This window comes from Primulina eburnea, chromosome 8 (genome assembly GCF_022965805.1).
Source record: "Primulina eburnea isolate SZY01 chromosome 8, ASM2296580v1, whole genome shotgun sequence".
In the NCBI taxonomy this organism is placed as follows: Eukaryota; Viridiplantae; Streptophyta; class Magnoliopsida; order Lamiales; family Gesneriaceae; genus Primulina; species Primulina eburnea.
In genome coordinates, this window is record NC_133108.1 from 831,846 (window position 1) to 844,215 (window position 12,370).

General features: G+C 34.2%; 3 protein-coding genes across 4 annotated transcripts; 2 read left to right on the forward strand and 1 right to left on the reverse strand.

The window, feature by feature from the left end:
• The first annotated feature begins 619 nt into the window (after window positions 1-619).
• Window positions 620-2,814, forward strand: LOC140838182 (PI-PLC X domain-containing protein At5g67130). Its single transcript, XM_073204309.1, has 8 exons — window positions 620-871; window positions 1,024-1,146; window positions 1,258-1,380; window positions 1,507-1,605; window positions 1,692-1,995; window positions 2,084-2,307; window positions 2,437-2,523; window positions 2,612-2,814. Exons 1-8 carry the CDS (start codon window positions 779-781, stop codon window positions 2,636-2,638), a joined length of 1,080 nt encoding a protein of 359 aa, XP_073060410.1. The 5' UTR covers window positions 620-778; the 3' UTR covers window positions 2,639-2,814.
• Window positions 2,815-3,168: 354 nt separating this feature from the next.
• Window positions 3,169-4,582, reverse strand: LOC140837632 (scarecrow-like protein 3). The gene has a single exon (XM_073203749.1). It carries the CDS (start codon window positions 4,484-4,486, stop codon window positions 3,197-3,199), a length of 1,290 nt encoding a protein of 429 aa, XP_073059850.1. The 5' UTR covers window positions 4,487-4,582; the 3' UTR covers window positions 3,169-3,196.
• A 2,689-nt stretch (window positions 4,583-7,271) lies between these two features.
• On the forward strand, window positions 7,272-10,696 carry LOC140838184 (agamous-like MADS-box protein MADS2). 2 transcript variants are annotated; one of them, XM_073204310.1, is made up of 8 exons: window positions 7,272-7,733; window positions 8,199-8,280; window positions 8,379-8,443; window positions 8,518-8,617; window positions 9,172-9,213; window positions 9,309-9,377; window positions 10,102-10,226; window positions 10,404-10,696. In XM_073204310.1, the coding sequence occupies exons 1-8, from the start codon at window positions 7,549-7,551 to the stop codon at window positions 10,483-10,485; spliced, it is 750 nt and encodes a 249-aa protein (XP_073060411.1). In that variant the 5' UTR covers window positions 7,272-7,548; the 3' UTR covers window positions 10,486-10,696. The 2 variants fall into 2 exon arrangements, with proteins under 2 accessions (XP_073060411.1, XP_073060412.1); XM_073204311.1 differs by having other exon boundaries at window positions 7,275-7,733; window positions 9,309-9,350; window positions 10,404-10,693.
• Window positions 10,697-12,370: the final 1,674 nt, after the last annotated feature.

Here is a 12,370-nt window from a genome sequence, read left to right on the forward strand (position 1 = left end):
GTCTCACATGAGACCTACTCTTTTTAAAGATAACACGTATCACTTTGTCATAAATGACTACTAATATATAAAGATTGTCCCATTACTTTCCAAAACTATTAAGATTCAAGTAAGCAATTCTTATGATTGTATTCATATTTTAAAAGAAATTGCATAAACCTGCAAATTACGTGAACCTAGTAAAAACGTCTTCATTAATGTGGAATTTGATTGAGTATTTGAAACATTAGCTGTAGCATGATTTTGATATTAAATGTAATACCGTTACTAATAAAAGAGGAAATACCTTACAGATTTTGATATAATTTCTTAATCTTTCATTGTCAACGAGAAATTTTAAGGATTTCGAGACAATTTTGACAGATTTATAAAATGTTATATAAAAAATTATAACTGGTGTTGAAAATTTAATTTAAAATTTTAAAAATATACAGCAATCTAAGTACAACATTTCGATAGCAAGATGATACGTGTGACATATTTGGAGCCACCCTTTAATTACGTTTATTTGACAATAATTACAAGTATTAAACATTTTCCCTCCTAACTAATACCGACGTAATTAAGACCCGACCTTCTGTATGTCTTTATCTTACAAGACTACCAAAACCCGACTTTTCTTGTTCTCTTTTTTGAGGAATTCTTTTTCTTGTCGAAATTCAAATACCCATAATTTTGTCTTTGATGTATAAAAATCAACTATTCGGTTCCTCAGACAAAACATTACTACAAAATAAAACTCCACAAACGTAAAAATCCTCCCGTTTCTGTCAGCGCCATGGATGTGATGAAGCAAGAACATCTTGTGCTGATCACTGCTCTGTTTCTTCTGCTGAGACACGGCATCGCCTGTTCTAATGGAACCTGCAAGGTATATCCACATCTTTGATCTAGATGTGAAAAATTTAAGCACTTTTTTTAAACAAAATATATGTTTTATAATTTGTTTTTTTTTCCCAAGAAACTTTTTTGTCTGATTTTCCGAATTAGATCGATCATTTATTTTATTGAAGTTGGTAGCAGATTGGGGATGAATGCTCATCGGATGGAGACTGTGAGGGTGGCTTGTATTGCTTTTCATGCACAGCATCGTTTTCAGGGTCAAGATGTGTTAGATCAACTGCCACCAACCAGTTCAACTTAGTGGTCTCTTTTTGGTTTTTTGCGTTTGTAACTGCTTAAAAAGATTACATTTTTATCGAGTTTTTTGGGCCATTTAAATTAATTTTGAAGTTCGTGCCATTGAGTGTGTTGCAGAATAATTCTTTACCGTTCAACAAATACGCGTTTTTGACGACGCACAATTCATACGCAATAGGAGATGGAAATCCAAGGCTAACCTTCACAAATCAAGAAGACAGCGTCACCCAACAGCTTAATGTATGTCTGTTTACATAGTTAGCGAGTGTTTGCGACACCTAAACGAAAGGAGAATCACTTTTTTTTGGAGTTTCCCAACGGACATATACATATTTGGACCTTCCTAATTGCGAGTTTCGGTTGTAGAATGGAGTTCGTGCGTTGATGCTCGATACTTACGACTTCGATGGAGACATTTGGTTATGCCATTCTTTCGGAGGCGAATGCCACGACTACACTGCTTTTGTAAGTATATCAGAGGATGATGATCGATCCAGTTCTTTAGATTTATGAAGCATATACTGATCTGATGTGTATTGATTTATGATCAGGAACGGGCAATAGACACATTGAAGGAAATCGAAGCATTCATGTCTGCAAATCCATCAGAAATAGTGACAATAATCTTGGAGGACTACGTTCACACACCCAACGGATTGACTAAGGTTTTCACAGACGCGGGATTGATGAAGTATTGGTTCCCACTCTCTAAAATGCCTCAAAATGGTGGAGACTGGCCGCTCGTCAGCGACATGGTTGCTAGTAATCAGAGGTTGCTCGTGTTTACTTCCATCAAATCCAAAGAAAACAGTGAAGGGATCGCGTATCAATGGAATTACATGGTCGAAAATCAATGTAACTAATTGTTTTTTTACGCGTAGGAGTAGTAACTAATCGAGCTTTTATTGTCTGTTGTCTAAAGGAATGATGTTGAATGAAACAGATGGAGATGATGGAATGAAAAGAGGGAGCTGTTACAATCGGGCAGAATCGTCGAACCTAAACGACACCAGCAAATCTTTGGTTCTGGTGAATTACTTTAGGTCCATCCCCATCAAACTGATGTCCTGTGTGGACAACTCCGGGGACTTGATGAGCATGGTTCAGACCTGCCAAGCCGCGGCCGGCAACCGGTGGGCCAATTTTCTGGCCGTCGATTTTTACAAGGTCAATGTTTTCGAACTAAACTAATTAATTTTGTGCCACCAACAGCCATCCCATATATATATATATATATATATATATAAACACACACACACTAAAGGTAGAGAATTTTTGGGGTATTGACTGATGCAGAGGAGTGAGGGTGGAGGATCGTTTCGATCAGCGGACGACTTGAATGGGCAGTTGCTTTGTGGATGCAATGATGTTCATTCATGTGTTGTAAGCTCATTTCCAAATTTGTTTTTGTTTTCTCATTTTTCATGTCTTTTTAAATTTAATAAAATAATAACTGATTTAAATGTTGCAGAAGGGGTCAACTTGTAGCTCTCCCTGATCAGAGGATTATTTCTCCGGAATTCTTATGCACAAAGGGACTTAATTGTGATAATATCTCATATTTGCGTATTGTTTTTGTTTAAAAATGGGTTTCAAAAGTGAATGTTAACTGTCACAATCAGCCTGCACATAAATTTGAACGCATTTATTGCTCAGTGAAGAATTGGTCCCGATCGAAAGCAGCCTGCAAGTAACCATTCAAACATATCATGTGGGATGGATACTACAAAGTGAACGAGATATTTTCATGTTTGAACCTAAGGCTGATGGTCTGGTCTGGTCTGGGCTGGGCATCAGTACCTTTGAAAATAACATTTTTATAAAACAGAAATTGTAGAATTTAACGTCTCGAATAATTTACCTTTATATATTTATCAACTTTTCATCATTTTTCTAAAACATTATATAAGTGTATGTATGGGTAACGTTAAATAAAACTTAAATTCTATATATTTATTTTATTTTTAACATTATATAACTTAAATTCTAGCTTCACAAAAGCAAATATCTTTTAACAAATGAGCACAAATATATCAAAAGAAATGAACAGGAAACTTTAATCGTCGTTATTAGCGAGAAACCTAAAGCAATTCCATGAGGAGACAGCATAAATGGGCCTATCATGCCAACATATCATCAAACTTCCTTTCTCACTAATTACCTTAAACCCACTAGGCCCATAATCCTCCACCACTTTAAGGGCCTCATCCATATTTTCAGACCACAATCTAATGGGCCGAATGCCCACTTTCCCAAATCTTACGGCCCATTGACGAAATCTTTCGTGCCTTTCTTCCCTCTCCATTCCTTCACAAGACACAATATTCTCGATCTCTTTTCCAAACATTTCCTCCAACGTTGTACGATCCTTGCGCGAAAATCCGCCGAAAGCTGCGTCAATGGAGTCGAATATCGCGCTATAGTAATGTAATCCTTCTATGAAACGGTCCACCAAACGATTCGAATTATGATTCGACTCCTGCTCGACTAGTAGCACCACCTTAGGGGACATGGACTTGACCATTTCGAGGAACTCGTTGAGACACTTAGTATCTTTGATCTGATCATTTTTACTGAGCCCGAAATGCGATTCGACTCGGTCGTCCTCGGCTAATAGGACGTGGAGACTCAAGATTGAAATCAAAGCTAATGCTTCACCGGGTTCGATCTTAAGCATGTCCATTTTTAAATCTCTGATGTCAACCATCACAGGGTTAAATTGAAAGGGCATGCTTAAAACCTCGGCCTCCTTCACAAGGACTGCCCGAAGTCTTTCTTGTGCTTCTTTGTCTTTCCCGATACATGTTATCTTCAAATGCGGAGGCCCGTGATCGAACTCCTCGGACAATTCATGTAATCCTCGAATAAAAGGGACCCACAACTTCGGGTTCCCGGAACCCAAATCTATAACATGGATCACGTGTTCACGCGACATGGCTTGAAACAAGACTCGGTTGATTACAGCATACGCAAACTCGATGCATGGGAAGGTCCTTTCAAAGATTTCCCGAGCCCGAACAATGTCACAAGAAGCCGAGGCAGCACCATTAATGTTCAGGGACTTGTACAATCCTGGCCATCGCTTGACGAGGCGTACAGCCAGCGCAGAGGCGAACCGGACGGCGAGCCGCTGCATAGAGTCTCCGTTGATGGATGCCAGACGAGAGATCTGGCGGAGACAGGCGTCGGCGTGGTGTAGATTCCCTGAGGAGGCATGGTTGGCGCAGGTTAGCAAGAGCTGAATAAGCTTCACATCTCTTTCTTCGGGCTTTAATCCACCACTGGAAGTGGGTAAGCTTAGGGAAAGTGTTACGTCTGGTTTTTGAGGTGGTAGTGAGGAACTCATGATCAACAATCAAGCTCTTTTTTGAGAAGTTTTAATGTTTGTAAAAATGATGATTTAATTAGGAATTGTATTTGAAGAGGATCTTCTTGTTCTACCTGGAAGAGAAGCAAGTAAAGATTACCAGATATTAGCTTTTGGAAGCTTTAGATTCGTCCATTACAATGCCACAAATGTTGATATATTTAATTTAATTATGATTTAGTGTAATTCATGACCTGTCTTGATTCTTGGTTGCACGGATCATTAAATACTTTCAATGATAACTCAGTTTAGTAATTTAGCCAAATGATTAACTAGAAAATTACAAATTTTTTATCGTGCCTTTCGTACCAAAACGAAGTGTTTCTATTGAGACAAAGCACAAGAGCCAAATATATAAACAACAAAATTATGAATAGAAAACTAAAAACTTTGGAATGGTTCCTTCAAACTTATCGTCCGCCCGCGACGATACCAAGCAATTAGCTTACTATAACTATTATACAATAGAATTGAAGGGGTAATGAAAAGTTTAAAAGACATTAAATAGATTAATATATCCTTTATTTTTTAAAGCCAAACACATCTCACTCATATGCTAAAAAAAACTCATGGGATTAATTGGGTTTTGGTCGACTAAGTTTCATTTTAGTACATTAATTGTTAATTTTCGGTTATTCTGTTCAAACTACTAATGTGACATTAGTAAATGCTAGCTGATGTTACAGTAGAAAATGCAGACATGACACTGAAAATTGCTAATATGTCATGTCAGAAAATTGACTAAAAATAGCATAAAATTAAAATATAATATATCAAAACCAAAATTAAAAAATTAATGGACCGAAATCCAAAATTAGACAAATTAATGTATCAAAAACTAAAGCACATTCACCATATTTGTAACTGGTTTTGTGCGTGATTTTAAATAATATAGGATTTCAAGGTAAATTGTTTCACGCTCCGATTTTTTATTTTTTCCATTTTAAATCTTTAGATTCAACTTGTCCATGATTTGATACATGATCAACTCACAATACAATGCTGAGACAAGATCGATCGGCTCAAAACACAGAGCCGCCTAGATTTATCTTTTCAAGAGGACACGTGTACGGCAAGGATATGATTATATTTCTGTTGTGACACGGTTTTAAAATGTGACACTTCCTGTGAGAACGCGGTTCGAGAAAATGGACCACAATTAAGACAGCGGACCGAGGAGGTCTGTCCGATCTCTCTTTTTCAGCGATAATTTGGTACAATACTATTTATGATTAGGCGTTTCCATGCATCCTAGATTTAGGATTTAATTGACTGGTTTGTTATTAAGATTTTATTTTATTTACTAATTATTTTTCTTAGTACTTTTGTACAAGAGTTGTATTTTATTTACTAGTTTGTTTTCTATTTAAGTGTTAGAAATTCGTGTCATAAAATTGATCTTTCGAGAACCGACGGAGTACAGAAGCTTACCCCATATATTTATGATTCGTCTCTTTCTATAGTTATTAAAATCAAATGCTATCATGTGTATGGTATAGTAAAACAAAAGAAGAGAACGTACAAATTCTATTCGACGCTCAACCTAATTAGGTCATTCAAAAACCAAAACTCTTTTTAACCTCAGTTTTATGTCAAATTTAAAACTTATGGAAAAAAGTTAATTTAACATGTTTCTTACTTTTTTGTTTACAATAATATTTTGATTCAATTTATTTACATATCCTATATTGATGTTATAATTATTATTTAGTCTAAAATGTGAAATAGTAGGTCTCTTGTGAGACGGTCTCACGAATCTTTATCTGTGAGACGAGTCAATCCTACCGATATTCACAATAAAAATTAATACTCTTAGCATAAAAAGTAATATTTTTTCATGGATAACTTAAATAAGATATCTGTCTCACAAAATACGACCCGTAAGACCGTCTCACACAAGTTTTTGTCAATGTGGAATGCTAGCAAACTGAAGATCGTTATCATTTATTGGAATGGTAGTTGATGGTGAAAACTGATAAATGGAAATGCATGTGATGAATTGTATTTGATCTATAATATTGACTTTTAGCTGATGAAATAATATGGATGCTTTTATTGAATGAATGAGCATGTTTTATTTGAGAGTGAATTTGAACTAAGAATTTAAGTGACACTCATATTAGATTCTTTTCAATTATCGTTACATTTTTCTAATCATTATAATATGATATAGATTCAAAATTCTAATAGAAAAATGTTATAATGAAAATTGTTTAATTAGTTTTAAATTTTTTTCTTCCAAAACGATATAATGTCGTATCTGAGTTATTGAAATATTTAAAAGATTAACTGATATACATTATAACTTTTACTCTTAAAAACATCACATTCATTCCACAATTAGACTTTAGAAGGCAAAAAAAAATAATTGAGTTTTGTTGAATTTACACAGTATCCCCCAAAAAATTAATAATTACAATCTAACAAACCCTAACCAATAGTTATCCCCCTTTTAAAAAATCTATTCTGATTAACAAAAAAAGATTATATCCACTGAACATCCGACACGTGGTATGCATTGATTTCTTGTTATGATGGACCTTAGGATCCATGGCCACGCGTCTCTATGCCGCGTTACAAACACACCGAGCTTTAATCTTACCGCGTGTTGCCACGCTCCAGATTTAACACTCTGCAACACGTCTTTCATTACAATAGTCAAAAGATTAATCTTTCATTTTCACACCGATAACATGAAATAATTAATCAAAAAATAAAAGAAAAAAAATCCAACAATAACTTTCTTCGTATCATATATCTAATCTGTTGGTGCACATGAAAAATCTTACAGAAAATCTAGCAACCTCAAATAACAGGAATTAAATAGATAAGCTTCCGCTTCCAAATTATATTCTACTCTCCTCTTTAAATCCTTTTCTGTTTCCTGCTTTTCCTCTTTTAGGGTTTCAAGATTTTCACGCATTTGGTTTGAGAAGACTGTGGGTAAGTGAATTAAGGAAGAAAGTTTCCCAAGAAAAGAAAGCGTGAAAATAAAAGATTTCAGAAAATTGAACATACTTATTTATATAGATAAAGGGATCATGGGGAGGGGGAGAGTGGAGCTGAAAAGAATAGAGAACAAGATTAATAGGCAGGTGACATTTGCAAAAAGGAGAAATGGTTTGCTCAAAAAAGCTTACGAGCTCTCTGTTCTGTGTGATGCTGAGGTTGCTCTAATTATCTTCTCTAATCGTGGCAAGCTCTATGAATTCTGCAGCTCCTCCAAGTATCTTCTTGCTTTTTCTATTTTTGTATTTTTGTACGATAATTTTAATTATATTCTTTCGTCAATAATGGGATTTATTTTTATTTTTTTGAAAAAGAATTATTTGTACTTATTTGAGCCAGTTGTGATTTCTTGAATTTGGGATGTTAATCTTTTGACTCTGCGTTCTGTGATTTTCTTTATTTTATTCTTGTTCCGATCCAGGGCTAGCTTTAGAATATATATAAAAACTGGCAGCGAGATTATTTTGAAGTCAATTCAAATGGATTTTATTTTCCAGTCTTATGGGTTTGGTTTTGATCACTGGTTTTAGGCCAGATCCATCTTACTAATTACAGTTTTATACATGAAGAATTTTCGAGTTTTGTTCGAGGTTGATTCCTCGATTTTTTTTTTTTTTTTGTTTCATTTTCTTTATGAGACTATTGGATTTCGTTTTCGATTAATCTTGTGCATTTGTGTCAGCATGCTCAAGACTCTTGAAAAGTATCGAAACTGCAGTTATGGTTCCTTAGAAGTGAATCATTCAGCCAAGAACATTATTGAGGTATTAAAAATTGAATCATACATATCAATCTTGAAATAAGAGAATATTTATCATTATTTAATAAAGAGTTTTAATTTAGAGTTGGAATTTTGCTGTAGCATGGAAGCCACAATGAATATCTAAAACTAAAATCTGAATACGAGTCACTCCAACAATACCAAAGGTGAATAGCTTTCATCTCTTTTGTACATTGTGCAACGAGATCAGTACCTCTCGAACTCATGAATGTCGTCGCAGGCATCTTCTTGGAGATGATTTGGCTCCTCTCAGCATGAATGAGCTTGAGCACATTGAGCATCATCTGGAGACATCATTGAAACATATTAGGTCCACAAGGGTATACCTAAATTCTGTTTTCCTCTCATTTTCATTGAGTTTGTTCTATGCATCTCCATCCATTATCAACAAATTGTTTTTCTTTTTTTCTTTTTGGATAGGAAAATTTTATTAATAAGGGAGTACAAGGGGTACTCCAACCCTTTCTTGACTAATGTAAAAACCGAGCAAAGCCCTACACGAACCTGATAAGTTGAATGATAAGTTTACTTCCTCCTCGGAACAGTCGCAAAATACACAAGATGGATTCATCTAACCTGCAGTCTGGATATTTATTAACATTTGAAATCCTGTCAATTTGGATATTTGCCTTATTTGACTTTGGGGTGATCCCATGGTACCAAAAAGGCTACATGCACTGCATCACGACGTCTCCTATCCCAACTCGCGCTATTGTGCAGCATAAACCGTATTTGATGGGTTCAATTAAAAATAATCTTTGGTGAAAAGCATTTCTTGAAATTTCCAAGTCCTTGCATGTATACTGTCTAAAGTGCCATAACTTATTTATTGCTGATATTTAATCCTCCCTTAATGTTCTCATTCAACGCGCAGGCTCAAGGTATGGTTGATCAGCTTTCTGATCTTCAAGCAAAGGTATACTATAGATCGATCATTACTTGATATACTCTACAAGATATGCATACTTGGATCCCATGCCTTCGAATGACGCGCCATGAATTTTACTGCAGGAGAAGTCGATGCTTGAGGCCAACAAGGCTTTAGAAAGAAAGGTTAGGGTGCCAATTTTTTTCATGCAGGTGAACGACTGGTTTGGTTTGGGTGGTTATAACTTCGTAAAATCAAAATTATCGGCTGTTCCCTAATAGAATGGAGCTGCCTTTATACATTGATTGAATCAAAGCACAAAGTTAATTTCAGTTTAATCATGGCTTTTTAAACTCTATCTTTTATCTTCATTTTAAAGATCAACATGATTTGTGAAATTTGATAATTTTCTTGAAAAAGAGATAAAGGTAAAATATGTCATATATATAAAGATAAAACATATTATCTACATGGTACTTTAGCAACATAGTTCTTGTTGTTTAACTTATGTTAATGTGTATTGAAGGAATATGTGGTGAAATTGTAATTTCAGTCTAGTGAGTTTACATGTTTTGGATTTTGATACAATAACTTGTCAATGTTTTGTTTTCATCCAACATGTCAAGACTAAAATTGTAATTTTCCCAAATAATGTACACAAAACTGCATAATTCTAAGCCAAAAACTTTTTCAATTTCTTGGTTTTGTTTGGTAAGGGTTCAGTTTGATTTCGTGGTTTAAACCGCAGAAAATAAAAATCGGGTTCGTTTCAAATTAATTCGTGTGCATGTAGGAATCATCAAAACCACAATCCAAACCTATTTTTGGTCGTTGAGATTGGGACATGCTCAACCATATAAGTAAAACTTCATTTGTAGAATGCGTTTCTTGAATTTTAGGTGAATAAACTGAATCTTCCTTGTATGTGTGTTGCAGCTCGAAGAAATACATGCGGCGAGCGAACATTTTCAGCGATCGTCTTGGGTCCATGTTGGGGGACAACATGCTCAATCTCAAGGAATCTTTCAACCTCTTCATTCCAATTTATCTCTCCATAATGGGTAAGGTTAATTTCGTTTTCAACAAACGAAATCAAGATTATATAATTATTAAAACATTTTTAATTGTGAATCAAGTATATCTACATATATTAAAAGTTAGAACCCCTTTCTGCCAACATATATCATAATTCGTAGTATCTCTTTAAATTTATAAGTTTCTTTTTTCTTTGAGAATAGGTATAATTATGATGGTGCGAGTTCCAGCCAAATAACTGCAGCGACTGATGTGGGCGGAATGATCCCCGGTTGGATGCTTTGATATGTGTGTGAAGCATTTCATAAAAATAAAACAAAGAATCCTCCATATATATATATATATATATATATATATATATATATATATATATATATATATATATATATTGGTTGATTAATTGCACTTTAATTAATTTTAATAAGTTTATTAATCAAGGTATATATTTGTTTGAAACATTATACAGTAATTAAATGACATGGACTGTGCCTTGCCTTTAATTTGACGAACTCATTGACCTTAAAGTTCGTGATTTCATGTTAATTTCGTCCACATATGGTGCGATTAAAATATTGTGCTTCTCCTTTAGTTTCCCATTTGGTAGCCCAAATACAAGCCACAGTTGGCATAACTATTGTCATTGGGCTTCAGCAACCACCTGGTACGGGTAGCATGTATATATATATATATATATAGACACACACACACACATATATATACACACACACACACACATATATAAGGTCAACTAAATGATTACAGTATACAAATATTGAGATTCTTTGTAAGTTGCGAACAAGTCCTGACAATATGATAGCAATGGGAAATATCTATTGTAGTAAATTAAAATTGGATTTATAGATTCATCCCTCTACCCCCATTTATAATCTATGTCACTTAAAGATTTTTATATTTGGCGATACACTTAACCAAGAATGAATACTTTAAAATAATAATCTTACTAATTTTGTCTTTAAACCAACTTTTAATCGAAAACGTGCGGCTGCAAGCTATTTACATATATTAAGAGTTATGTTATTGTGTATTTGCATATTTATCTTCCATGTTATAGGACCAAGTGATGTTTTAATTAATTAATTAATATTTTCACTTTTGTTTATGTAATCAAAATGATCTTGTCATCACTGATTTACATCATATGCATGCATAAATTGAATTAGCAACAGATATTTATAGGTAAGGTTAAGACGATTATATATACTAGACTCAATAAAGCAATATTTTAATATTTTAATTGATAGGATTGTTGGCTTTATTTTTTTAAAAAAAAAAAAAGGAAGCACTAGCAATGGCCCCTCCGATCGATCATATTTAGACTTGCACTAAATTGAAAAAGAAAAAATTATCAGAGGAATGCATATATACATTACTTAAATAATTAAGCGATGGAGAAGTTGGCAAAAACGAAATCTTGAGTTACATCATCACACATGATGATATAATAAGAATCTTGATTAGTAGTGCTGCTAAATTTTGCAACAATATATATTAAAATTTTAGAAACTGACTCAAAGAAAGACAGATACTTTAATTCTATAAGTAGACCAAACTTCCGAATTACTCAAATGATGCCTTATTTAGCCAATCGACCATGAATTTCTTTCCATTTTTTGTGTCCGCAAAAGACACCTTTATACTAATTTTATGCAGCTGGTAGTCAAGGCTTTCACCCACTTCCCACGTGAATTTCCTAATAAAATAATGTGATTTGAGAATATGATCCAAGATTTTAGCCCAACTGCCCCAGGGTCTATAGATTTCCATTAAAAGGATATATTCTGATGAGGTGCATGGTACTTTTCGTAAATTAAATATATTCACATTACTTGAATTCGAAAGAAAGACAACTGTGGTACTGCTATATGTGACTGTAATGTAGTACCGTCACCCAAGAGTTGTTTATGAATTTTTTTAGGAAATTTACACATCAGCGCATGTCACAGCAGCAACGTAGACGTCTAATAGATAGTGTAGGATCAATGGAATCTGGATATCTCCACACTAGTATGATATTGTTCACTTTGGGTTTTAACCTTCGTGGTTTTGTTTTTGGAACCACCCAAAAGACCTCATACCAATGGAGATATCATTTCATCTTTATTAACTCGTGATCTTTCTCTATATCTTTCAACGTGGGACTTTATTTGTA

Bases quoted from the DNA above. Each gene is read 5' to 3' on its own strand.
- LOC140838182 (XM_073204309.1), top strand. From the start codon at position 779: ATGGATGTGATGAAGCAAGAACATCTTGTGCTGATCACTGCTCTGTTT. The intron at 1,606-1,691 runs GTAAGTATATCA...ATTTATGATCAG, and splicing joins GCCACGACTACACTGCTTTT to GAACGGGCAATAGACACATT. The intron at 1,996-2,083 runs GTAACTAATTGT...TGAATGAAACAG, and splicing joins TTACATGGTCGAAAATCAAT to ATGGAGATGATGGAATGAAA.
- LOC140837632 (XM_073203749.1), bottom strand. From the start codon at position 4,486: ATGAGTTCCTCACTACCACCTCAAAAACCAGACGTAACACTTTCCCTA.
- LOC140838184 (XM_073204310.1), top strand. From the start codon at position 7,549: ATGGGGAGGGGGAGAGTGGAGCTGAAAAGAATAGAGAACAAGATTAAT. The intron at 7,734-8,198 runs GTATCTTCTTGC...CATTTGTGTCAG, and splicing joins GAATTCTGCAGCTCCTCCAA to CATGCTCAAGACTCTTGAAA. The intron at 9,214-9,308 runs GTATACTATAGA...ATTTTACTGCAG, and splicing joins TTTCTGATCTTCAAGCAAAG to GAGAAGTCGATGCTTGAGGC.